Consider the following 27,845-nt stretch of genomic DNA (forward strand, 5'->3'; position numbering starts at 1 on the left):
TTTTACAGAGAACGAGTTTCCTTCTTTACATATTATATGCTTTGCTCCCTCGTAGATATGGACATAGAAAAGAAAGACACTAAATTAATTGGATTCTAAAATCTAGAGTCTATAAAGATAATTAAGTGATACATTTCATGCACACTATAAACATGAATGTAACCATTGAGGTCTCTCTTCCTGTTGTTACATGAATGTACAGTAGTCTACACTATATTGGTTCAGTGAACTAAGACTGTAACTTGGGAGGATTGTACAATTGGGATATGTTCTTAAAATTGTACAATCCTCTTGAATTATATTGGTAAAGAATACAAAAAAATGAATCAACTAAAATAATTTAAGGTGCATTGGTGCACTATGGAAACACACATGTACAGCACTTTATGTATTGCCTTTAGTTACTGACTTCATTTTAAACACATTTGGCAATTTTATCAGCCTTTTCTAATTAGCTCAACAACTGTAGTAATATATTCATCAAACTTCTAACAACAATATGAACAGCGGTCTTCATACAGCAATAGAAGAGTGAGTGAACAGAAAAGGCTCCAGGATTAACAAATCTTGGCTGTTAGCCTGGTCCCGACCAGGCTAGCTGTAAAGAATAAATCTCCATTGTAACTTAGATGCCTCTGCTTTTGTGAGTCAAGGCTAAATTGAGCCAGGATAACTGTAAAATCCCGGCTTATCCCTTATCTTGGTTTTGTGAAATAGCCCTTTGGTGTACAGCAATAGCAACACAAGCCAATAGTTGTTTTTCTTGTGTTTAGTTTATAAAATACTGCTCATTTTTAATAATACATAGCTTTGTGTAACAAATTGTTTAAGCAGAACCTCTTTCATGGGACCATGTTTATTAATGTTGAGGATCATGAGGTGCTGTCTTGCAATGCGAGACAAACACAGATTGAGGAGAGAAAGAGATGTTCTGGTGATGAGGATTCATTCAATTATTGCAAAATGTTTGTTATTGCCTTGCATGCTCAGACGCTCATTCGAAATTAGTTAGTCACTTCAGTGATCTCAGGGACTGGCAGAGAAGATGATTTTCATTACAACCATCTCAGCCATGTTAATTAAGCCAATAACGTTGGGTGATTACTGTAAGGCCTTTTGGCTGCAAGTTGCTGAGCCGTTCATATTATGAACCTTTAAGTAACCTGTCCCTTCAGTAAAGGTATCGCATGGAGCTGGACATGCTGTATTTGGCCAACATACCTAATCAGTGTCAGATACTTAACGTCAATATTACCAATCATTGAGACCCTACCATAAGGTTCCCTGCTGCTATAAAATCATAAGGGAACTGTAATCTTCATCATTAGCACGGCTTTCCTTTTCAGACACATGAAGAGTCTCTGTAATGTAACTTAGTTTAAACTAGAAGGGCAATCAGAGCGCAGACCTCCGCCAAGGCATGCCCTGTCTCACAATGGTAATGGCGTGTGAATTTTCCGTGTGAACGGAATATTTGAATATATTGTAAAACATATTGACATTGATCAATATTATAAAATATACTGCGATCAAATTTTTTGCCATATTGCAGACCCAGCCCTACTTTGCTGTCTCCGTTTCTCTACATAGGGTACTGATTGTTGGACTGTCCTCCACTGTCGGCATGTAATATATACAACATCTGTGATTGTATTAGGTTTTGTGCGGATGTGTGTGTCTTTGTAAGTTGCATGATAAATGCCCTTTCTAAGAATAGTAAATCACTCCTTCTCTCCTTTTGGTCTCTCTGCTGTTCTGGTCTTGTGCCTGGTGTTGTGCCAACATTCCTCTCAGCACTCAATCAATTTTGTGTGTGTGTGTGTGTGTGTGTGTGTGTGTGTGTGTGTGTGTGTGTGTGTGTGTGTGTGTGTGTATGTGTGCGCACTGTACTAGTGTCGGCTTTTACCAGCCCTCTCTTGCTTTCATTATTATTGTCTAACCCAGGTTTGTTCATGTCCACATATTTGTTGCTGCTGTGCACACATATGTATACAAACACATTTGAATTGTATTACACATGACAGAAAAGCATTTAGTTCTGTAAATGTACTTAGTCATGAATGCACAATGATGGATGTGTATTTGTTTTTAATTAAAAAAAAAAACGTGACTATGAAAGGGTCATAATTGACCCTTTCTAAAGAATAAAGCACTTGAATATTATCCCCCAGTGAAATTGTCCAATTGTTTGATCTCCAAACAATGCTTTCTTTTTCTGACAATTTGGTATCATCCCATACTTTGGGGCTTCAGGTCAGGGCTTCAGTTCAGTTCTCTGCTAATGTTTTCTGTGATTTCTGCCATAATCACAGACAGACAAAATGTTAATTAAACAATGCCAATTTAATCATTTTTGCAGTCTCAACCCTTAGCATGTGATAAAGTGACAGATGCCTGTTGGATTTTTTTGTGATTAAAATTGTAAGATTGGGTTTTCTGTAGAACATGACTCACTAAGTAGATGTCACTGAACTGTGTAACTGCACACCTGACCATCAATCACAAAACCCTTTTGACTAAATACTATTGGATGAACTCAAATCTTAAAAGCTTGATGATTTCTATTTTTTTATTGTCATTGTCATTGACAGTTTTTTCCCATATGACCTGAACATAGCATCAGTCTTATGGAAGAAGTCACAGATTGGCAGAACATTTCTAAACTGAATTTTTCGTAGCAGAGTTAGCAGTACAAGCACAGTGGATCTTCTCTTAACAGTGTAGGTTCAGCTTCTCATTCGCCCAGGTCAACTTCCTTTTACCTCCGACAACTCCTCTTGTTCTTTTCCTCTGATAGCAGCTCCCTCTTGGATACCACCTCTCACATTGGTTCCTCATAGATTGGTGCTGGTGTCAGTTACAGTAGTCCCCTATGTTGCCTACACTGTGGTGCATATTGACATGTTGATTAGACTGTTAGCACTGTTATAAGAGGTGCAGACTTTTTCTGATTTCTACATCTAGCTTCACTTACAGCTTAGGAATCTTTCTCAAGGAAATAGTGTCCATTGTGCTCTTTTAACACACATGCTGCTGCTGGTACAAGTGTACAGCTCACTGTTATTGTAGACCATCAGGTCAAATTCAAATCTGGAAAGAAATCCCTGCTCTACTGTTATTATTGAGTGATGCAGTTTGTAACTTAGGGGTTGAAAAGGGTTTTGTAAAAACTGATAATGGTGGTGATTTCTTTCCAGCTATAGCAATTATAATGATACTAATTTGTTTGAAAATAGTGCATTTTGTGTGTTTCTGTCAGGTAGTGTGAATTTATTCATGTTGCAATGCATGTTGTGTTCTATCATAAGAATATTGATGAAGAGAAAGTGGTTATTAGGAGATGGAGAGGAAGGCTAGAAGGGGAATTTTGGATGGATGAAGCTTGGCATAGTAAACGGGACTGGAGAGCATCAACATGAGAGGAAAGAAAAGAAAAATGAAAAGAGAGAAACAAGAAAAATAAATAATAAAAAAGCACAAAGATGCACAAGGGCACAACAGTAGTGAGGAGGCAAAGATAACACATTCAGGATGTAGTTTGTTTGTTTGTGTGTGTGTGTGTGTGTGTGTGTGTGTGTGTGCATGTGTGTGATTGCATCCGTATGTGTGTGTGTGTTGTTGCAAGGGCAACAGATGCTCAGATGATGAATGGGTTGCTATCACAGCACAGGCAGCGTAGTGACACTGAAGACCTTAGATCACATGGTTGACACACACAGACACACAGACACAAACACACAGACACAAACACACACGCACACACACACAGTAGTATAGCTGAAGTTAGCACTCATCTTCCATCATGCAGTCTGTTTGCAATCTTTTTTTCCCCATTTTGTTTTCTTATCCAACTCTCCTTTCCTCTCCTCTCTTCTTCTCTCTTCTTCCCTCCCCATACATCTTTCTTTTTTGATCCCATTTTAGTTCATCCCTTATCTGCTACTTTGCTTTTCCATTTGTTCAACCTTTGTATTTCTGTCACTTGTCACAACTTTTTTGCCCTCTTTCCTCTCTTCCTCCTTTTCTTTTCTACTTGTATCCCTTGTTGTCTTCCCTGTCCTCCATTTTCCTCCTTTGTTTCTCTTCTCAGTTGGGGACCAGTTTAATTAAAAGAACTAACAATTAGCCTTGCCAGCCATAACGTTCACGCACAAACATTTTTTTCTGCAACACATTCACACAACCTCCTGCAGTAAACACACACAAGGAGAGATGCACATATACACAGATACAGTACAAATACACCCTCATATGCATATTTGTGTACTCTAACACTGACACCAAACCTGTGTATCTGGTCAATGGCTGGCACACAGAAAGTGTGTGCACTCTCTGACACACAAACTACATATTCTCACAGTGGGAGGCTAAGAGAGAACAGAACCATGTCAGAGGTTGTATTTTATTTGTTTTTGTTTGCCAAATCCCAACATATCATTCTTGGCACTAGAGAAAGAGTAAAAAAATCACAAAAAACTATTGAGATTCAACAACCATTCATTGAAATAAGCTTTTTCCAGTGTTTTTCAATATTCAAAGGGCAGCACTGGGATTCATTCACATGTGCATATAAATGTGTGTGTGTGTGTGTGTGTGTGAGTGTGTGTGTGTGTGTGTGTGTGTGTGTATGAAGCAGAGAGAATGTGTATTTGAATGGGGTAATAAAAAAAGAGAAAGCTTTCTGCTGTTTGGGGAGGTCAAAGAGGGAGAATTAGATTGATGATGAAGAGCTGGGTAATCCTATATATAATCTATAGTATCTCAGGAACTTTTAAATGGTTTATCTGTAGCCCTTGCCAACTCTCCCGGTTGTATTAAAACAGCAAAAGGTAAAACAAATGATATGATCTTATCATGTCTGTACCTGTTAAAGCTATTGACAAAGTGCAATGAACAGATTATGGTTGTATTTCTTTAAGCGCTTTCAAATGACACGTGTGTGCTTATGCCTGATTTTATAAAAATAAATGTGTGGTGTGAAATGAATCCCTTCCAGTGCATTCGCTCAGTTCTGAACAAAATTGATTGTCACCCCACCACAGATGCCATTGACAAATGACAGCAAAACCAGTTTGATATACATGCCATCGCATGTATATCAAACTGGTTTTGCTTGATATACATGCGATGTTCTGAGATCACAATGCCACTGCAATCAGAAATTCATACTGCATATTGTTGCTGTGCATTGAAAACCATGTGCCTCCCAATTTTAAATTTATTTTAAAATAAAATGTTTGTTTGCATAGCAGTTTTTTTAACCACTCTAGCTGCAACATCATTAATCTGTCTTTTTCTTGGTGCAACCTCTCTCTTTAAACTCATAAAACTACAAAGAAATACACATAAAAAATGTGATATTTTCCCCAGCCAACCATTTCTGTTTAATTATTTCTAATCTGTTGGTCTGGCTGGGTCAGATCATGTTGTAGATAACACACCTATGGCACCTGCTGCGACCCCACAGCTGAAACAGGAACACCTTGGCCATGTTCAGGGTCAACACTGTTTAAGTGGAATGTTAAATCAGTGTTGCAGGTGCGTGCGTGTGCGTGTGCGTGTGTGCTTTCATGCGTGTGTGCTTTCATGCGTGTGTTTGTCTGTGTGTGTGTTCTTATCATCGGGCCCTTGTAAGTACCTCTCATCTGTGTGTGTTTGTGGGGTGATTGCCGTCACTTCTACCTCTCTCATCTACAAGTACCTCATTAAATTTGTCATTTAACAAGCCAATCATTGAGCAGACTAATTATTAAATTATTTCACCATGGTAACAACAGGCACAGGTAAATGCTTCATGGTGGGAAACAGTGTGTGTGTGTGTGTGTGCGTGTGTGTGCGTGCGTGCGTGTGTTTGAGAACATGTTTTTCTAGGTGAAGGTATGGATAGTCAGTTATTTAGAAACAATTCATTTTTGGGAGATTGTCCCATAATCACCTGTAGTGAGTGTTTGCAATGGAGTAACCAAAAACAAACTCATGTATGTGTCCCTTGTCCATTATTTGCCCTGGTGCTACAAGGTAACCGCTTATCACATTGTGTAATTAGATAAGTGATAGTAACAATCAGCAAAGTTTTTGATAATCTATTAATCATGTAAGTTTTAGTACTGCCGGCTGACTGTTCAGCTGGTGGCCGGTGGCTCGACATGGTCACAAATTTCTCATTTTACAGCTAAACACTACACTAAAATACATTTCTGAAACTATTTGAGGTGAGAAATAGGCAATGCAGTAACAAAATCTTGATTGACATTTGATCAGCGCTGCCTAGTTTTACAGTTTGACTCCAGTTCAAAAGTGGTCATTGAGACTGCGATAAACACTCCTCGGCTCTGATTGGTTGTTTTTCTTATGCCATTCGGAGCACCAGGAAGATGCAGAGGAACATGTTTTGACAAAACAAAATGCTGATTGAATACTTTGATTAGGGCAGTTTATAAGTCAAAACACAACTCAACACTGAGTTGCAGATGTATAAAGCTCCAAAGCAGATGTGCATCTTGCATACATCTGTACAGTACATCTAGCTTTGCTGTGTCCACTTTTTTGAGTTCATAAGTCCATTATGTTTTAGCTTAATCAATACTTTAGGCCTTTCAGTAAAAAAGTTTAATAATCTTACTTTGCATAATGCAGTAGTCCTTTGTTCCTATATAATACATGCTAAAGGATTGCCATAAATTATTGAAGAAACTGATCTATGCACATCACCTGATAATCCATGTTCTCTAGTGTTTAAGTTGTATATTGTGCTAAATTCTTCTATATCCTTTTAGTGAAATGCGGTAGTAATCGCTAGATGTAATGAAGTTTGTGCCTTAAGGTGTCTATATAATTTTTAGGAAGCTTCTATCCACACTTGGCTTCTCCCGACCTCTGTTTTAGCTAATTTATTTCCGTCCATCTGTCCATAGCCCCATGTCAGCTTTTAAACTAGCAACTCAGCTATGACTGGTTTGCTGACACACACACAGACACTAACACACACACACACACACACACACACACACACATACGCAAAGTGGCTCAAAGCCAATGCAGTGGTAAAGGACGTGCCTTTGAAGAAGACAGTATATTTAAAAACACACTGAAACACGTCCACAAAGCTGCACACAGGCACACACTGCAACACATGTTTGTTCCGCTTATTATCTACAAGAAAGATAAATGCAAGGACATGGATAGGAAAGAAAGAGAAGTGATGTCAAGACTTAGATTTTCTTTGATACTTAGATTTTATTGTTTACTCAACCATAGATCACGGATGAAGGATTACAAGTCTTTTATTGTTAATTAAATATTGCATTTTATATATATATATATATATATATATATATATATATATATATATATATATGTGTGTGTATGTGTGTGTGTGTGTGTGTGTGTGTGTGTGTATGTTGTGTTTGTGAGGGAAATGTGTCTATTAGCAAAGCATATATTGCTACTGTGTTTGTTTTGGAGATCATTTTGAAGGTGAACTCGTCATTAATCTTTATTTCAACTGGCTTTAAATTCTGATGAAAGGCCTCACAATTTCAATTGTGTGTCACGTTATTCTGAAGATTATATGAGCAACAAGAATTTTAGGTTTGTATACAGTATGTAGAGGTATTTCTCTGAATGGAACAAATCTTTTCTCTCATTGGAATTATGAGAATTACACTGGAATGTGATTGGAATAGAAATTTCAAAGAAAAAGCATTTCAGAGGAGCTGAGAAGGGTTTTTTGAGTGCAATGGTATAAATACCTTGAGTCACATGATGGCAGTTGGCTGTCTTACTTTCACAAATTTCCTTATCTCGCAGCACTTTTCTCTTTCTCTCTTTCTTCTCTCCTTTGTCAGTCAGTCTCTGCTCATTCGATTATATTGTGCAGGGCTCCGAGGTTGATATATGAGTGCCCCGTAGAGGGAATTGGACATGAGCGACCGCTGGACATACATCACACACATCACTTACACATACACTCTTTGGTCAAAGCCATGAAAGGGAGCTTTGAGTAGGGCTGCTGGGCAGAACACACAACTCAATTAGAAGTCAGAAAGACACAAGTAGAGTGAATGAAGCCAACAGAAATAGAATAAGGGAGGGTAATACGAAGGGTAAGTAAGTGACTGGAAGGGAGAAGTGTGTAGGTAATGCTAAAGACAAAAAATACACTAGAAGTCCAAGGTGGAATTGAAGGTTCTCCCTGCTAAACATACAGTGTGTTAAGTGAAAGGTATGTATTATATTAAGTTGTGCTTTATGGTCATGATGGTGACTGTGCATGCAGGGGATAGCAAGTATTCCCTGACACATTTTGTGTCAACAGGTCGGCATCATATTGAACCAATTTCAGAAAAGCATGTGTTTTAGTGGGCTGATTTTAGCAGGGGCTGGAATGAAGGGAGAGGACAATTGGAGGAGTGGAAGCAGAAAACGGTAAAAGTAGATGAAGGCAACAAAATGAAGCAGCAATGATAAAAAAACAAACATCTAAATAATTATAAAAAAACAAGTCTGGGTTTATGTGGCATGGCATGTGGGCCAGAATTCCAGACAATGTTTGTGTGTTTTGTTGAGTAATCATTTTGCAGTTTATTTCAGTTTATTTTGAACATAAAGCCATTTTTGAATTGTTTGCTCTTTTTTTGAAAGATTATTTAGACTTTATTTGCGTATTTGAGTATAAACATGGTATATGGCAAAGAGAGAGGTGCATGAGGTCCACTGCCAGAAATAAACTGATATGGTCTCAACCCCAACGAGGACACCAGGACGTATAGATGCTTCTCTTAACGGCCAGTGTTAGAGCTTTAGTGCGTAACTTTTTGATATTTATGAATGCCCGGTACTTGCAGCCATTGCATTATGAGTTGCTACATAGCTTACTCCACACAACTCTCTGTATTTCTCAGCATGGCCATGTTAGAAGATTGTGTCTTCCAGTGACTTGAAAACTTGAGTGAAGATAATTACCTCTTCTGAAGAGTCCATCTTGTTTTTTTAATCTTCTGTGTCCTCCCTGGACATAAACAACTGTGTGAGCAGGGCATTGGGGCGGTGCACGATCACGTAACGTTTGTATCATGTGGATGTGCATGTGATAGTTTTGTTGTCATTACTTAGAATTCCTCATTGGGGTGGTTAGAAACTACGCACTATAGCTTTAAAGTAGTAGTAGTAGAGAGAGTAGTTTAAAAAACTTGTATAGTCATGTATGTAGCCAGCATGTCTGTGTGTGTCTATGTATTAATGTGTGCTGTGGTGGGGGGAGGAGGCCTGCTCATTGAGCCGGGTCATAAAAACTGTGAGCTGATTCTGTCACACAAAAGATTTATATACACACACACACACACACACCACACACACACACACACACACACACACACACACACACACGTGACACATGTGACGCACTCGCAGCAGCCGTCTATCACATCTCTCACAGCGGGCCTGCCCTTGGAAATAGTCTTTCTCTCCCTCTCTGTGATTCCTCCCTTTATTTCCCTCTCTTAAGTGTGACTATCTTAGAAACACACACACACACACACACACACACACACACACACAAATACATGCAACTATCTATATTTTTGTTGTAAGAAATCACGCAGTAGGTGAGAGACAGTTATTTTCTCTTCCTTTTTTCAAAGTTACAGCACTTATCTACTGTAACAACCCCCAAACACAAATTCATCTGTATACCTTCTGTTCTCGCTCTCATCGTACGCCATTTCTGCCAATCGTCGTGTTCCTCTGTCTGTAAATGAAGTGTGGTGTCCCTTGTTGAAACACTGTCGCCACATCACTAGCTTATTTACAGAGTTAACACTTCCTATTTCTTTTTTTTCTCTTTGCTATATTTGGGGTTAATTGTATGCACACAAATGACAACTTACAATTGTTTAGTTAATTAAGCAAGGATTATTGTGAAATACTTAATAATATTTAATTAATTGATAAGATAGGTGGTATAAGAAAATCTTCAAATTTATATTGTGTAATCAAATGTGGTACCTACCACCTACACACCACACCAGGAAACAGGATACCATCCGCTTTTGTTGTGAGTTTCAAAGAGCTGTTAAAAGCAGACTGCATTGCCAGCAGACTCTCATTCCATTTGTTTTCCATCTAGCTCTTCAGGAGGAGGAAAAACCCGGGCTCAAGTTTGCTGTTGTTGTTGGCGGTGTTTAACAGTGGCGGCTTTTTGATTGACAGATACTGACTCAGCAGGAGGCGGCATGCCAGAGAGAAGGAAAGAAAGGGGAGGAAGGCTGAGAAAAAGAAGTCAGTGGTATTGGAAGAACAAGAATGAGGCTGAAACAGATTCCAAGGGGAGAGAGACAAACAAACATTATGACAGAGAAACAGAAAGAGAGAGTAGAGAGAAAAACTGCTAACCCCAGGAAGGCTTTACATCTATTTGAGGCAGCACTTAACAGCAGTGTTACTTTGCAGATCTTACTCACAAAGAACCACACATAATACCAAGCAAACTGTGCCATTATTTTACAGCGCCGCACTGCACTGCATGTGTACATGAGCATATGTGACTCTGTGGATTCTGGGCCAATACAATACCGTCCCTTGGTTGTTTTATGCCTATATGTGCGGGTTTGAATTGGAGCATGTGGTACAGGCGACTCTGCATGGCCATGGGTGTGTGCATAGATGCTGTACCACAAAGGGCAGAATGCAATACAGCACTGAACATCTAAGAAGCACATACACAGGTTTTGTTGTGAAGATCAGTCACATTTTGTGAACATGTGTAAAAGTGCTGGACACCAGATCTTCACAATATTCAAACAGTGGATGTGGTTTCAGTTCTTTGTCCAACAGCACTATGTAAACTACGGAGCTGTCCATTGTTCTGAAATACTGCTGTGAACCAGCACTTGGTATGCTATGTAGAATGCCTCAGTGTGACTCCATGCACTGTTTAAACATCTACTACAAATGAATACTCACCAATTAATGAGAGTAACCACAGTACATATTTAGTTTAAGCTTTTAAAAACGACAACTATAACATACAGTATATGTGCAAATAGCATTTTCTTATTGTACTCATACTGAAAGATTATCAATACACTACCAGGCCACACCATATTTTATATTGCCCGTATGTTCTAACGTGGTTACAGAAGCAAAAGCGCTAGACAGTATGTTCAACAGTAGACATGTCATGGTGTGTCATGATGAAAAGGGCTCTAGCGTCTGGGGAAACCACTGAGTGTTTACCAGCTGCAAGCGAAAAAGAGAGAATCATGATGAATGGCAAGCCTACTAAACTAGAATTCATAGCCACAGCCCATCCAGGTAGTGTAGTTCCTGAGTCCAGCCATCAGTCTTACTTGTTCCTGCTGGCATTACAAAACTGTCATACCGTAATCATTTACAGGCAGGTGACAGCAGATACTGCATAACAAACTTCATAAACTCTAAATGTAAAGGCTTTAGATCTAGTTATATCATTATTTGTAAATCAGGCCAGAAAGAATTGCTTGATGTCCTTTTAAATACTAAATAAAATATATACTTTTACATATGATGAGGATTTAGTGGGTACCTCAGTTTCAGTTATAAGAAAATTATATATTTATTTTTTCTTGCTCAACTCTACCTCTATTACACTAAAATTGAGTCTAAACTGCTCTATTGTTCATCTAATGGGTTGTATGCTAAACGATACTGATAGTAAGTATTAGCATGTGCTTGCCAAGATGCAAGCAAGGTTTTCAGAAAGTGGAAAAAGGTACATTTGTTTGGTTACCCAAGCAGTTTACAAACCCATTCATCCTTCAACTACTACTAGCAGCATGTGATTAGAGATTGCCATGAGGTAACAACTGGTCCATGGTGAGAAAGCTTTTCTACTGACCAGGCTTGGGACCACTGTGGGCAGTGAACCTGCCAGTCAAACATCAGGATCTCTGATTTCCTTTGCTTCCACTGCTTTTTATCCCATTATTTATGCTGTATCTCTCTCATCTGGCCTCTTTCATTTTCCCTTTCCATTTCCATCTACCACTAATTAGTCTCGTGGGTCCTGAAAAAACGAAAGACATTATTGGACGGAGATAAATCTAGACTGAGACAAATGAGAACAACATTTCACTCCGAGGCTTCTATAAATAGAGACAGTAGTAGAAAGCAGACCCTTTAGCACCAAAGCAGACTTTCAACAAACACCAACAGTGAACAACATTGAATGAAGACTGAAGAAGATACTGACGAAGGAGGCTGTACTCTTCAAAAAGACCACAGTGTAGCGTGTTTGTTAAAACAGTTTAAAACAACCCATGTTTTAGTTTGGTAATGAAGCATGAAGCCAACTATGAAGCCTATGAAGCCAGTAGGGTGCCTGTAGGTTTTGGCCAGTATTGTATATGTTAAAAACTGAGGCTGCATTGTAGCATGGGTAGTCCTATTGACGGTAAGTTAGACACACCACACCCAAACTACTGTAGCACAGCTCATGAACTGGCCTTTCACACTTTTCTGTACTCTTTTCTTTTTGTTTGTTTCCATCCTCTCTACTACTGCTGCTATCCCTTTGCCCTGTCCGTCTAGGTTGTTTATATGGAAACAGCTGGAGAGAGTAAGAGAGAGGAGGGGGTTATCCTTTTAGGTCTTCTGTTTTTACACTCGGCCTACAGCAGAACCTCGTAAATCTTTTGGAATAGTGAACGCCTCACTGCACAGGACCTTTGTTTGTGTGTGTGTGTGTGTGTGTGTGTGTGTATATATGTATGTGTGTGTATATGTGTGTTCAAGTGTGTATTTATGCTTTGTTTACCAATGTCTCTGTGTGTTTGCTGGTCCATGTAGCTGCAGCGTGATTTTGTCTATAGGTGTGTTTGCTTGTTGCTTGTGTGGATTTCTTTGTGTTAGAACCATGTGTACATGGGTGTTCCAGTTGCTTGGACTGTTTGCAAGTGTGTGTGTGTGTGTGTGTGTGTGTGTGTGTGTGTGTGTGTGTGTGTGTTTTTGTGTGTGTGTGTGTGTGTGCGCGCATGAGAGCCATCTACTTGCTGAACACCTGAGTGCCCACATTGACAGAGAGGGATGGCAGGCTGTCCAAACCTACAACCAACACAGAGCACTCCCAATTCACTTGGTTTAGTACAAATACATATACACGCACACATACACACACACATACACACACACACACACACACACACACACACGTAGTGTACAAATGTACATGCATGCACCAACTCATTTTGTAAGTATTTGACATGAAATCCCTTGGTGAGTTTTCCGTCACACATATGCACAACTGCCCCCCTTGAAAGTGTTGCAAAAGTCTTTTTAGTTGTGTATCTTAACATGTATTTGACCCAGATAACTGTCTCTATGCAGAATGATGCAACAATATATAATACATTTTAAAAATGGAATTTCTCAAAATGTGTTTGTATATGCTGTGTAAATATACATATATATATACAGTATATATATATTGTATATACTGTGTAAATATATATATATATATATATATATATATGTACATATAATTATATGTTTATAAATTATGTTATACATTTTTATAATACTTCTACTACTACTACTAATAATAATAGTAGTATCATTATTAATAATAATCAAAAGCAAACCATTAAAGATTAAAACCTTGAAATCAAATAAAAAATATGTGTTAACATCAATTACACAGATGAGATCGACAAAGATGATGACGCATAACACAAACACACACACACTCTCACACACTATTGTAGAGGATTATAACAGCAACAGAAGTTTATTAAGTTGCAGTTAACAGTTTACTTATTTTTACTACTCTATAAATGTAACAATAACAAAGTTGACAACAAGGTTTGATAATATACTGAAATGACTGTGTAACCATTTCAATCGTGTTTATTGTCGACCATTTTGGCATTTATTTGCCACTCATACATTCATATTTTTAATGGGTGCACAGCAGAAGAATTACCTAAAATCCCTAAATCGTTAGTGATCAGTGCAAGGAGACCACTAGTTTAAATAGCTGGGGAAATCCTTGATCTTTATATTTTAGCACAATACAATTCTAGCAAAACTTTTGGAGATAAAGGCCTGTGATTTATTATAGTTTTTTGCCTATAGTTTACACACTTTTTGCAGAATTTGGCTCGTTTTGTCAAAACTACACACGAGCCAATCAAACATAGCACTTGGAGATTAACAACTCACATCTATGTCAAAATGTAACACTCCTATCTAAAAAAATAAATTCCTGCAACAAAACCATACACACAAGCACCATTTGAATTACTCTCTTATCACCAGCAACACACTGATGGGTTTTATATAAAACACTGCAGTCTTTGTGTTTCTATTTTTATTGTCATTTTCTCAGACTCAATCTTCTGTAAAACTCAAAGTAGAATTTATGCAGTGATCAAAGAAGAGTTTTTACAAAAAAACAGAAAAATAGAATCACGCCTTCTGTTTGGATTTTGCCACAAGACCTCATCAACATCACAGGCGATGTCCTCGCAGGCTAGGCATCGGAGAAAATATCGCCTTGTGTGCTGAATCCACCCTTGGATTGATCCATCCTCAAAGTCTCTGCATGTCCCTTCCATTGCTTGCATAAGAGGCATGCAAGCATGTGGTTGCTGATCATATATACTTTCCACTGCCACGCTGAATAAGAATTCCTTTATTGCATTTAGAAAAAGGCTGTAAGGCGGCATGTATAAAAGTGTGAAATGCTTATGGTTTTTTGAACCAGTCTCGGACCAGAGCAGCCCGGTGGAAACTAACGTTACCCGAGATCACAACAAACCTACGCTGCTCTAGTCTGTCCTGAACAACTGCATGTGGTGCATCTAGAAATGCAATGATCTGTCCTGTATTGTAGGGACCTATAGTGGCATGGTGCTGTAGGTGTCCTTGGACACTAATTGCAACACACAAGGTGATATTTCCCCCACGCTGCCCAGAGACATTTACAACGGCCCTTTGTCAAACTATGTTACGGCTCCAATGCCTGGTTTTGGCCAGATTGAATCCTGCCTCATTTACGTAGATGAACTCATGTGGCAGTTCGGAGGCATCAAAATCTAGAACTCTCTGTAACAGAACATATTAAATAGTTCTACTGAAAACACATACAGCAACTACAATGTCTATATTTATACAAAAGTAGAGGCTGGATTGGGTCAGTAAAGACAACAACTACAAGCTACAGGCAGGGCAGGTGGCAACATAATCCCTCATTCCCACATCACAATATAACGTATTTGTAAAGTAAAGTGACACATACCTGCACATAATCATGGTGCAGATCCTTGACCCTGACACTGTTCCTCTCAAATGGCACTCTTAGTGTAGAAATGCTGACCTTGCAACTCACAAAGTCGGATTGCATTTTCTCGCACCATATCAATGATGGCAAGCTCTTGTTGAATTAAGAGCTGTCCCCTTCCACGTTGAAGAGATCATCCAACCATTCTGTAGAAAATGCCACCACAAGATGTCATTGGTTAGGTTCTTATTCACATACTGTACTTTCAAAATGTATACAGTATTGTAACATGACAATGGAATTCCTTTACATACACTTCACAGCACTACCCATTGTTGTATAGTACAGTTACTGTAATACAGTAATATTGTAATATGATACAGAATAATGTGACACAAACAGTAGGTACAGTCTGGAGTAGAAACTTCAAGATATACCAGTTCTCCACTCGGAATGTCCTTATTATCGATGCTACGGTGTATCTCTCATGGAAAGTCCAGGATGTATTACATGATCCACCAGAGTAGCCCTAATGTCATCTGACACAAGTCTCCGCACTGTTTCTCATCTTTATCCTTGTCCCTCCTTCCACGTCCAACTCCTTTCTCTCTCTCATTGCCTCCATGCTTGCAAAGTTCTCAAAATGGCTTACCTGAGACCTATTTGTCGTGCTAAGGCTCAGACCGATTGGTGTTCTGTTGTCCGTACAATTGTTTTCAGGTGTGTATGTAAGTGCCTACAGTTGCCTGATAAGTTTGGCATTTTACGTGTTTTTCCCAATGATAACAGGAGATTTTGTTTTTGAACAAAGTGTCTAATGTAAGAAAATGTGTGTAGTGTTTAGCAATAAGTGTGTTACACTGGAAAAAAAAAGTTTCTCTGTTTGTTCCTTTAATATGATGTATCCTGTCTATCCCACTTGTTGAAGTACTGTCACATAACAGTATTCATGAATAACCGTAGTATTCACTTAATCCTATCTGCATCTTCTACGATTTGCTGAAAAAAGGTCAAATTTGAAGAAACTACCAGTATTGGAAGTCAATGCAAAAATGTTCCACCACCTAACATTTCTAAATATCATAGTCTCTTACAAAAAAATCTGCTCTCTTTGGGAGCTCGCATTAAAGAGGCCGATAGAAAGAGAAACACAGAGAGAATGTCAAAGCCATCAGAAGTGGTTGAAGCTGTGGTATTGATTGAATATAAGCAGATAACAGAGCAGAGCCGAGCTGTTTGATGCAGGCTGACAAATACATTGGATTGCCCCCAGCATTTTACATATAGTAGCAGCACCAATGGGCAGTGTGCGCATACTGATTACACATTGATACGCATTTTAGCTATTAAGCGAAATGCTGAGCTGTCTCACTTTCTCTCTACAAGTCCATCCGTCATTTTGTTCATTATCCACCATGTGTCCACGTCAAATTCATCTACTGTATATCTTTCCTTCTATCAATTTATCGTCTGTAGCTTTCACATACAGTACATTATCAAGCAACACACGTGTATATCTGTTCAAACTATCCTTGCCTCATGCCTTTTTTCCACCAAGCTGAACATGACTTGACACATACTTTCATTCATTTATTGCCTAATAAGAAAAGATGACATTGTGCATCAGTGTCTGATTTTTCTGAAATGTCTCTTATCGGACATGTTTTAGAAGCGTAATTTTAAATCAAAAAATGAAATGCCTGCGGAACAGCAATCACAGCAGGGGATTGGAAAACAATTTATAATTCCAAGTTTTACATTGCCATCATTATAATGACATCCAGAGTCATACTGCTTCCAGCCTGAACCAAGCCATGATCTCTTATTGACTGCAAGGAACACTGTGACTTGTCATCTGAAGGCATATTTGTGACTGATTTGTCTTAATGAATATTGAAAGTCTGTATGTGATATGGAGCTGCTTGAAAGATGAAAGACCGTTTACAGTAATATCTCCTGTCCTTATCGCCTGTTATTAGTTCTTATTAAAGTAATGCTTTTCTTTTTGTGTTTCTCTTCTTGACGGGTTGCAGGGGTGGATAAGTCACGTGTCTGCACCAAGATCATATGTTTCTCTCCTCTTGATTTCTGTCATATGTCTCTTTTGTCTTCTCCCTGTTCTTCTTCCTCCCCTCTCATCTTGCAATCATTAAAGTAAAGTGACCAGCTTCAGTCTGGTGTCACATGGAGATACTGTGTGTGCTACACAGAGTATAGTCTCGCTACTCATCCAGATTGCTCATACCGATGCATGTCCACTTCCTGACTTTGGATTACATTTTACCAACGTCATGTTGCAATTGGATTTTACGTAATGATAGTAAAGTGTTACCCTGATGGTCACTGTTACCAAGCAACGTAGTGAAAGTAAACTCTTACAAAGTTACAAATTGTTTTAAAGGGTCTAATAGGTGTTACAAATTCATAAATGTTGCGTTTTGGTCTTGGATGGGATTTCAGGGGCTTTTCCCCCCCTTTTATGTGCTACTTTCCATTTTGCTGAGTTGCACATAGTCAGGTAAATTGTTGCTGTAAAAAAAGCAAATTAGGTAAGTTATTGCTAATTTTTTCTTGTATCAGTGGTTATTTTTCTTATGATTTGAAAGTCACATTTTACCGATCTCTCTTTGACCACCATTAAATCAAAAATGAAAAATCATGCCATTTATATACTGGATGTATAATCTAATTTAGAGTATTGGTTCTGCTGAGATCATTGTTTGATCACAGTTGACAGTATGCTGTGATGGTAACCATGGTGACATGGCTATAGTAGCTGTTGTTTTTATGGCTGTCAAGATATTATGATGTTAATAAAGTTAGGTCATGCTGTGTAGGGCCTCCAGGCTGTGGTGCACCCTGCGATTGATTAATGATTCTGTTGTCAGTTCAATCTAAGAAATGCTTTGGAAAAGGGAGGGAGGGATGCGTTGAGGTCAAAAGAAGGGAGGGAGGAAAAGGGGGAGAACAAAATGGATTGGTTGAGAAGAGAGAGTAGAGAGGAAGAAAGAAAATGAGGTGAGTGAGAAAAGCAGTAAAATGAATAGGGAAATGGAGAAAAGTATAAAGTTAAGAAAACGTTGTAATGGTTGAGCAGCACTGCAGCAGAATGAGTTCAAGGACATACATATGCTTAAGATCTGAATTAAGAGGGAAGGAAATTACTTAAATGTTTAAGAAATTACAATGACAAATAAAGATGGAAGGAAAGAAGAAGGGAAAGGAAGTAAACAAGGCTTGACCTAGGAAAGGAGTGAAATGCAAGTGAAGGTTAAAGGGCAGGGAGTGGGGCATTTTCCGTGACAAAAGGCGGTGTGAAAATGTATGACTAATACAGTACACAAAATTGGGGAACTATGTGGTAGGAGAAAATACTATTATGTCAAGATGCTGAGTTGGATTAATTACCATGCATAGCTGTGAGTGAAATGAGACACAAGACAGTGAATGAGTCATTGACATGGCTTTAATAGGGGTGCAAATCATGTAGTGATTGAGTAAATCAAACAGACACAAAAGTGACCCCACACAATCTGTGTGACACTGAATTATGTAATCCAAAACCACTTGTGGATATTTATTAATAGTTACTGTTATGTACCAAAACACCATTTGCACATGCATACATTTCCATGTATGTGCAAAGCTACTTGGCAATAAAAGATTTCAGTTTCAATTCTTGCCTTGGCAGATTCACATTCTTGCTCTCGGCCTTTGAGAAACACCTATACATACACACACACACACACACAAACACACACACATATACACACTGCTATTGATTCAGTGTGTATGCTGAATACTGAATACAATTATCACCAGCCCATTTCTATTCCAAAGCAACAATATTTTCACATGCATTGTACCTGGGAACACTGAACAGGTGCACCTAAAAGGTGCAGCCAATGAACCAGCTGAGGAATTGCAGGAAAAAAGGAAAAACATGAATCCCTTTGCACACTTCACAAACATTAAGCCCTCAGATTGCATTATTTTGTCTTATCCAGCTAATGATAAAAATTAATTTGATCACATATATTACATGCACATCTGGTCTGCCAAAAATAAAGGTTGTGATATACATAATGTTATTTTTTTTGCTTCCTTTCTATCTGATATTGTATAAAAAATAAATTTGCTGTTTTTCTTGTTCTCCATTTTTAGCAACACATTTCTATTGCTATTCACTCTTTCATTTAGTTAATGCATCCAAACATATTTCTATGTATCTCTAGAGACATTCTGGTTGATTGAGTCTTCATTGCATCTTGGTTGAATTTCCACCTGGATTTGAAGTGTTTTGGCTCTGCCTTATCAAAGTTCAGTCACCCAGAATTTTAGTTAATTCAGGTAGAAAATGGCTCCTGAAGTGGAAAGAAAATCACAACTGAGTTAGATCTTCTACCATATCATAACGCTGGGGGACTGGTCACAATGGTATGGTTGGAATGAGTCCAGCGGCTTTTAGTTAATTATTCTAGAAATTATTCTAGGATTTTCACATGCAAAGTTGGGAGAGATTAGTCTTGGTTTGCCTATAACAGTTTTCTGCTAAGTGATATGCTGTTAATATCATAAAAGGTATTGGAATTCTTTTTTTTAAAGATTGGGGACTTAGACATAACTGATTATGATCAATATATAATTTATAATGTCAATTAGAATGGGAGAATGTAAGGGTTGGACAAAATCTCAAGCATATGTAGTGAGATTATATATACACACATTACAGAGAAATATTTGCTTTTAAGAATCTTTTACTGAAACCCCCAAAAAAAGAACAGGCCAAGTCTGCGTTTTCTTCACCTGCAGGCAAAGCAGCAGTCAGCATTTTTGTTTCCCATCAAGGCTTGTTGCTATCATCATGTGAGGCTATATGGAGTAAAATCGTTGTTGCGTGTGTGTGTGTGTGTGTGGGGGGGGGGGTAGAATCAACAGTCAGTGAGGTGTTAAGGTCATGCAGCCTCAGCAAATAAAGACATAATGTGTGTGTGTGAGAGGGAGACTGATAAAGACGGAGAGAAGTGCAGAATTGAGATAGGAAGTGAATTAGGGAGTGAGAGGGGAGAGAGAGAGAATTTGAGGGAGCAGGTTGAAGAGAGTGAGAAAGAGTTGGAGAGTCAGAGATGGACAGAGATAGTAATGCCTTGCAGCCAGTGTCCATATCTCTTGCCACCAATGACTCCTCCTGCTGCACTACAACTAATGGACTCTGTCCTCCTTTGCCGTCTTATCTGCCCCCTTCTCAAGCTCCACCTCTATCTTATTTGTATCGTTCTTCAGTCTTTCTCTTTTACGCTGTACCCTGCTCTCTCACTTTTCAACTCTTTCAGTATCTCATGCTTTGCCTCAATTCTTTCTCTCTTTTTCTGTTGTTCTGTTTTCCCCCTTTCATTTTCACTCGTTTAAAACAGTTTCCATCCTCCCCACCACCATGACCAAATTACCAAAAGTTCACCCTCTCCTCTCTCTGTCTTGTCTTTTTCTGCATTGCATGGATGAAAAAAGGGGTGAATCAGCATGCCATTTCTATCTTCATTCTCCATTTATTCGATTTGGAATCTTTACTGTGATGCTTGTCTAGTATTTGTGCAGAGTAGGGCTGCACGATATGAGGAAGATACGCGATAACGTTGAATCTCACGATACTGATATGACAATAAATAAATAGATTCCCTCAAAATTAGTGCACATAGTTAGAGAGATGAAAATCTAAAATACAAAGAGAGAAATGTAAAAATGAGTGATGAAATAAATGATTCTTATTATATTTGTGTCCCTGTCAGATGACCCAGGAGCAGTATATCCTTGCGGCACAGCCCAATGCGCTTCACCAGCGGGGGGCGTCGGTGTGCGGCACCCAGGTTTACCCAGCAGTGGGAATCTACGGCTGGAGGAAAAGATGCTTGTACTTCTTCATACTCCTCCTCCTTGTTACCATGATCGTCAACCTCGCGCTGACCATCTGGATCCTCAAAGTCATGAACTTCACTCCGGTAAGAGGCGTGTGTGTGTGGAGGCGTTTGTGTGTGTCATTTAATTGCCATGGTATTACATTTCTTAAAATATCACTACGCCAAATAGTATTTTGAAACTTAAACTTTAATTGAGTTAGTATTTTGCTTTTCAATGGTAATGTTCACAAATACATACAGTATTATGTTGTTATTGTTCTTACGGGTTAGTTATTACACACCCATTCGAGACCATGTTTCTAGAAACATGTTGAATTTATTCATATTTGTAATGCTCATGTTTTTAAATATATATATACAATTAATTCATTATAACATGTGTTTACATTTAACTGATAAAGACCGAGTGGATGTACAAATGTTTGTATGTATTTCAAGAGCAATGGCAGGAGTATTAAAATATATTATTAGAGCTTAAAATCTTTGGACGATAGCAGTTAATTTTCTGTTTACTACCAACATTCGAGATTTTTGTCCTTTAATAACCTCAACTGCTATCTTTAGCCTGAACCTAATCAAACCTTAAACTTAGGTGCCTCACAGTTTGACTCATATGCATTTCTCTTAGATGACGTTTTGACTTTAAAATCAACAATCAATCAATCAATCCTAATCAAACCATTTGGCATAAAACTGCCATATAGTTCATATTTGTTTCCATATGTTTAATAAATTATATGTTCCTTTGGAAGGCAATCGCAAAGGAAATATTTGTAGTTTAGTTTGGTTGTCTTAGTTAAGACTGATGGTTAAAGGGTATTTGTATTGACGGCATTGTAAAATATACTTCTGTGAAACAGTTGAATTTGTCCAAATATTTCAAACTCACCTCACTTTTGCATTGGCTTTTCAATTTGGCTGAAATCTTTTTTTCATGCTTTATTGCTCTTACACTGTGATGTTAACTACAACCTTATTTCATTCTTTTGTTATGGTTTTTATGTGCCTCATTTCTCTCTGCTTTGTTTGCACCTTTTTTAGAAATCACTTTGTGGTTTTGTGCTTTTAAATTGCCAAACAAGTACATATTGTTTTTTGTTTTGATGTGATAAAGATACTGTACACTAGCACACAATACCAACAACAGGCACTTTTAGGCCAAAAACATCTAGTAAGGATTATCCACCAGTTTTCAACCCAGGCTTTCTCAACATGTCATTCATGGGTTACAGCACCAATACATCCAATATCGCATATTGCCTTGGGGCTCAAGGAACTACTATGTGATAGTACAAATGCAAATGAGGCAGAATCTGACCTCTAGTAAAGCTTGCCTATATCATGCCTTATGTTTCAGTAAGCAATTTCACATTATAAGAGAGGTGGGGAAGTGCGCCTGAGGGGAGGCAGCCAGCCCGAAAGAGCCCAAAAAAAAACTTTAAAAGGCTGTATTCTGTGTGTGAAAAACAGAGACAGTATGAGAGACGAAGAGATATGAGGAGTTATAAAGGCAGGGGGGAGTTAAACAAAAAACAGAACAAAAAAGTAAAAGTGCATGAATATAAGTATAGAAGTAAAGGAACAGTTATTCTATGTAAGTGTGTAATAGAAGCAACGATAATAAGAAAAAGAGACCAATAAGAGTAAGGCCCGTGCATTTTTCATAAATGCACTAATCTGGCAATTTAAAAAAATAATTGAAAGTATGTTAGAGCAATAAGTAGTGTTGTCCCATGTGCATTCTATTCAATTTGCCTACATTAGTTGCTTGGACAAATCACTACATTGTAGTCTGTGGGACGTAAGGGAGTGGAAGTCAGGGTGATTGATGGGTTTGTAAGTGTTTGCGTCCTGTCTCATACTGTAGTCATCTTTGACATTTTGATATTATTTGATCTTGACCACAATTTCTTTCTAATCTGAATAACCTAATTTTACCCATTGGCAAAATATTTTCAAATGCAGGAAGTGAACATGTTACAGATGAGTAAAAGGAAATAAGAACTTTGAATAAATAACACAAAATAAGTAATAATATAAGTAACATTCAATTTCCCTCTAAATATGTTATTTCTATGGTAAAACAAAGTTGCATATACACATCTTTGTTAATTTTAGTTGGAATGAAAATTGAAAAGCAACAAATATGTTAGAAGGGAGTTTTTTTTTGTTTTTTTTTGAAGATGTGAAAAAGGGACTTTACCACATATTGTAGAAGACACAACGATGCTGACAAAAAACATGTCTCAAATACATCTCAAAAAATGCACATGCCCTCTCTTGGGCCCTGTTTTCTGGCAGCTGTCAGACGTTAGACTTCTCTTGAAATAAGTATTGTACAGATTGATATCCTGTTATCCTGCAACAGCATCCCTTCAGTCCCCTTAGCTATTTATCTAGTCCTTTGCAGTGCCACATGGTGAAGTTTGTATAGAAGAGGGTAGTGTAGTTGTAAAAAACGTCAGCTGTGCCAGATGTCCCCGGGTTTGCCACACCACTTCTTAACTTAATAAGGCATACACAGTTCCATAGTTTGCAATAATCAAATAAACACACTGGATTTATTAGAGTTCAATGCAATGTTTGTGTGATTAGATATTATTACAATAAAAATACACCACAGTTGCCGGTGGAGTAGACATTAGTATGGTCAACAGAGAAGGGAAAAACAAAGCATAGCTAAACAAAAACCCCAGAAAACAAGTAAGACATGCAACTGCCTGGACGAAGGAACAACATGGGGGGGGGGGGGGGAGATGATGGGTTGAAGAAGAAAATATAAAAATGATGAAAATAGAAAAGAACAAAGAGGGTTGATCGGGTTGTAAGGTGATAGGTAGGTCTGTCTAAAGTGGGTTTTCGTGGTTTAACTATAGTGTTACACAACAACCAGCTCAGCTTCTCTTCTGAGGAGTTTATTTTACTGCCCCATTGAAGGTGGATGATGACTCAACAGGGACAGTCTGGAGTTGGAGCACTTGAGTTGAGTTTCTGCTTATCTCCGAAAATATTTTCTTAAAATCTACCTCTACATAAAACTATATAGTCTTTGTAGTCAACATGAGCATACAGTCTTTACGAGAGAAACAATATACCTTTATAGCTCAAGAGAGTCAGTGTCACAGATTCCCAAAGTTAATAGAATGGTGTAAAACACTATTAGATGCTCTATGTTGCTGTACTTTTGAACCCACTGCGACCCCACACTGGCTGCTGCACTTGTTAAACAAGCATGCAGTACACACACATGGCGGTATTTGTCAGGAGCTTCAATCAAAAATGTCACATAGCAACTGTATTAGCATTTCAAAGAATGTGTACAGCTGTGTTTGACTGCATTAAACTGGAAACTAGACCTGATTAAAATAAACTGAAGAAATGATAACAAGAGTGAGATTAGTGTTGTTCTCTCATATATTGGGTGGTGATGTCGCAGTGGATATGATATGAAGTTGTAACTTGAAACATGAATTGCTGTGTTGAATTGAAATAATTAAATATTATACTGAATATAAACACTATGTGGTTCCTATTTCACAGCCAATTCATGTAATGTATTTTAGTTTAACTAAAGAGTCATCATGCTCAAGCCACACAATAAACTTCAAATTGGCTCCCTTTTTACCTAGTTTTGTTAAAGGTCCCATGACATGGTGCTCTTTGGAGGATTTTATATAGACCTTAGTGGTCCCCTGATACCATATCTGAAATCTCTTTCCAAAAATTGAGTCTTGGTGCAGAATTACAGCCACTAGAGCCAGTCCATCAATGAGCTTTCCTTAGTATGTGCCATTTCTAAGGCTGTAGCTTTTGAGGAGGAGAGGGGGGGGGGGGGGGGGGGGGGGGGGCAAGGTGGATGCTTTATCTATAGTCTTATAATGTGCACAATTTAGAAGAAACTAGTGGAAACTGAAAGCATCACTCCTTTTATCATGTATTGAACAACATAATTAATTGACAAAAGTTCCTTGGAGACCTTTAATCAAGTATTCACATATTAACACGAAGAGGCAGGCTGTCTCTCGCCTTTCACTCTTACTATCTGTATCTTTTGGGCATGTTTGTGATCACCTCAATATTAACATATAAAACGCAACAGAATCAATTGCGTGGTTGGGTTTTTCTTTTCTATTCTTTTCTTTTCTGCTGCACATGTATTTTCTGTTGCAATCAATCCTAGTACAATTATTTCATCTGAGGTGTCGCTCTTATGCGTCGCAGGACATTTTTCTTTTGTTGCTGCTTTGCACCTTCACACCTCTGATGCACGAGCCTCCTTGTGCAGCCAATTTCCATCAGAAACATCCAGCTGCTTTCTAAGTCTTAGCATTTGTATACCTGAATTTGTATACCTAAGGCTTATCGTTATCAACCTAAAGGCAAAGAACATATTTATATATATATATAAACCCCAGCAATAGGGGTTTGCTGCTTCAGTGGCTCCAAGATTGTCATATTCTTTTATCAACATTTAAATCACGTCTGAGTGGCTGCAGCATAATGAAGGCCTTTCTCAAACTTTTTGTTTTGTTAGGAGTTGCCAGATGCGATTCTCATTGTAATAGAGTGGGGAGAAAAAGAGATTTGCTTTTGAAGAGACAGCTTTGGCAGTAAATTGGAGTGGAGGGACTTGTGGTTGTGTGTGTGTGTGTGTGTGTGTGTGTGTGTGTGTGTGTCTGTGTGTGTGTCTGTGAAAGATAGGACAGTGTGGGGAAACAAAGAGAAAGTATACGTGTGTGCCAGCAATTATTCAGTAATTGTTCATGTGTGTGTATGTTTGAGTGTGTGCACCATTTTGTGCTTGTGTGTGTGTGTGCCTACTCTATACCCACATTGTGTTTGTGCGTGTGTGTCCTTTTCCGAGTCCTTGGGCTTTCGCTTCAGAGAAATTAATTTCAGTTGTACTCACAATCAGCCTGCCTAATTCCTGGCCTGGACTAGAGTGTGTGTGTGTGTGTGTGTGTGTGTGTGGTGTGTGTGTGTGTGTGTGTGGGTTGTGTGGAGTGTGTGTGTGTGTGGTGTGTGTGGGTGTGTGTGTGTGTGTGTGTGTGATTTTCTAAATCAAATTGTGCAATTTTGACAGTGTATTGTCATCTTAACACTTGCTCAATCCACAGTGTTCTGTCTCTTCATAACACGGGTTTGTAGTGTGCTGCTCTGCATACCGGCATAATGACCTCTTCAAGTGGAATACATTTGCTGAAGGCTCCTCTTGCACACTGAAGTCATAAACCAGATGTGATTTATCAACGTTCAGAATTTTATTTCCAATACAATGAACTCAGCTAACTCAATATGGGTGTCAAAATGTCCTTAGTGCTTATGGTAAAATAGCATTAACTTTATCTTTATAGCGACATCTAAACTCCAAGGAAGAAAGATTCCTGTGTTTAACTTTGTGCAGGAACTTTGTGAACTTTTTAATTTTAAACCACGTCAAAGTGATAATTACCATATCAAACTGTTATATTGTAGAAAATAAACAATAAAACTGTCAGTGATCTGTAATTTGTTTCAGTATTCTCACACATAGATGACAATTGTAAACTTTTATCAGCAGTATACTTTTTTATTTTTAAATCCTGATTGGCAGCCAATCAGTGGGGGCATGGAATAAAACTTTATTCTTGTGGTACTTTTGAGAGAATTACAGGGTGATTTAAAGATGATAAAACAACAATTGGAGAAACAATAAAAATGACCAACACTAATTAGAAATGGGGTTATGACTGCATAAGATAGGGTTGCAACAGGGGAATATAAACACATCAACTTTTGAGTAGCTCATGAAGCTGAGGCAAGAGATACAGACACAGTCTTCCTGACAATAGTCTGTCTTTGTAATGTCTCACAGGTTTTATAACAATGAACAATAGTTTAAATTTGCTCTTTAATCCACCAATTCACTTTGTATTTTAGATTGCGATTAACGGAAGTTTTTACAAGCATCATACCGCCTGTAGCGTGATTTATAATATTCTTAAGCTTCGCCTGCCATGGTTATACAGGTTCTTTGAGATGCTGAATATGTGCAAACGTGTACTTGATTGCGCCCAAGGCGCATTACTCCTTCTCTCCAGGAATATTTTGCTGTACAGTACATAAATACATATATAATTCAATCACATTGAACTCTAGGCAAATGTGATGGCAAGATGCAGCACCAGCCTGCCCACTCCCTACCAGCTCACATGAAGACCTAGTTTCCTTTATTAATATACTGGATTCTCAGTTTAGCCTTACACTCTGCACTCTCTATGTTCAGTATGTTGTCAGATTCTGCCTGGAAACAAGGCTAAAGTAGAGAGTGAAGCATTTGTGCATGCAGGTGAACATATATGGAAATCTATATATATATATATATATATATATATATATATATATATATATATATATATATATATATATATATATATATATATATATATAGGGTTTTGCATTTTGTGTGCAATGATTACATTTACAGTTTCTTTGCTTGATGGCCAGGTCCCCATGATAACGTGTTCTGATGTGGGACCAATGCACATTAGCTAGTCTGTGCAATGTATAGACCCATAAAGAGTGATGTCACTCCAGCCGGACTTTTTGTGACCTTCTCAGTTGACAAACCATTGTATTTTTTTATCTTCAAATTTCATTTTGCACCGTACAAATATTAAATACTTAACGGCATC

The 27,845-nt window shown here is 38.1% G+C and overlaps 1 protein-coding gene across 1 annotated transcript in view; it reads left to right on the forward strand.

The window, feature by feature from the left end:
• Positions 1-27,845, forward strand: part of LOC116698496 (zeta-sarcoglycan) — a 372,560-nt gene that overhangs the window by 173,937 nt on the left and 170,778 nt on the right. Inside the window, exon 2 of the mRNA XM_032530441.1 lies at positions 21,043-21,252. Coding sequence (XP_032386332.1) covers positions 21,043-21,252 — 210 coding nt within the window. The remainder of the gene's footprint in view (positions 1-21,042; positions 21,253-27,845) is intronic.

Source organism: Etheostoma spectabile, chromosome 2 (assembly GCF_008692095.1).
Source record: "Etheostoma spectabile isolate EspeVRDwgs_2016 chromosome 2, UIUC_Espe_1.0, whole genome shotgun sequence".
NCBI lineage: Eukaryota > Metazoa > Chordata > Actinopteri > Perciformes > Percidae > Etheostoma > Etheostoma spectabile.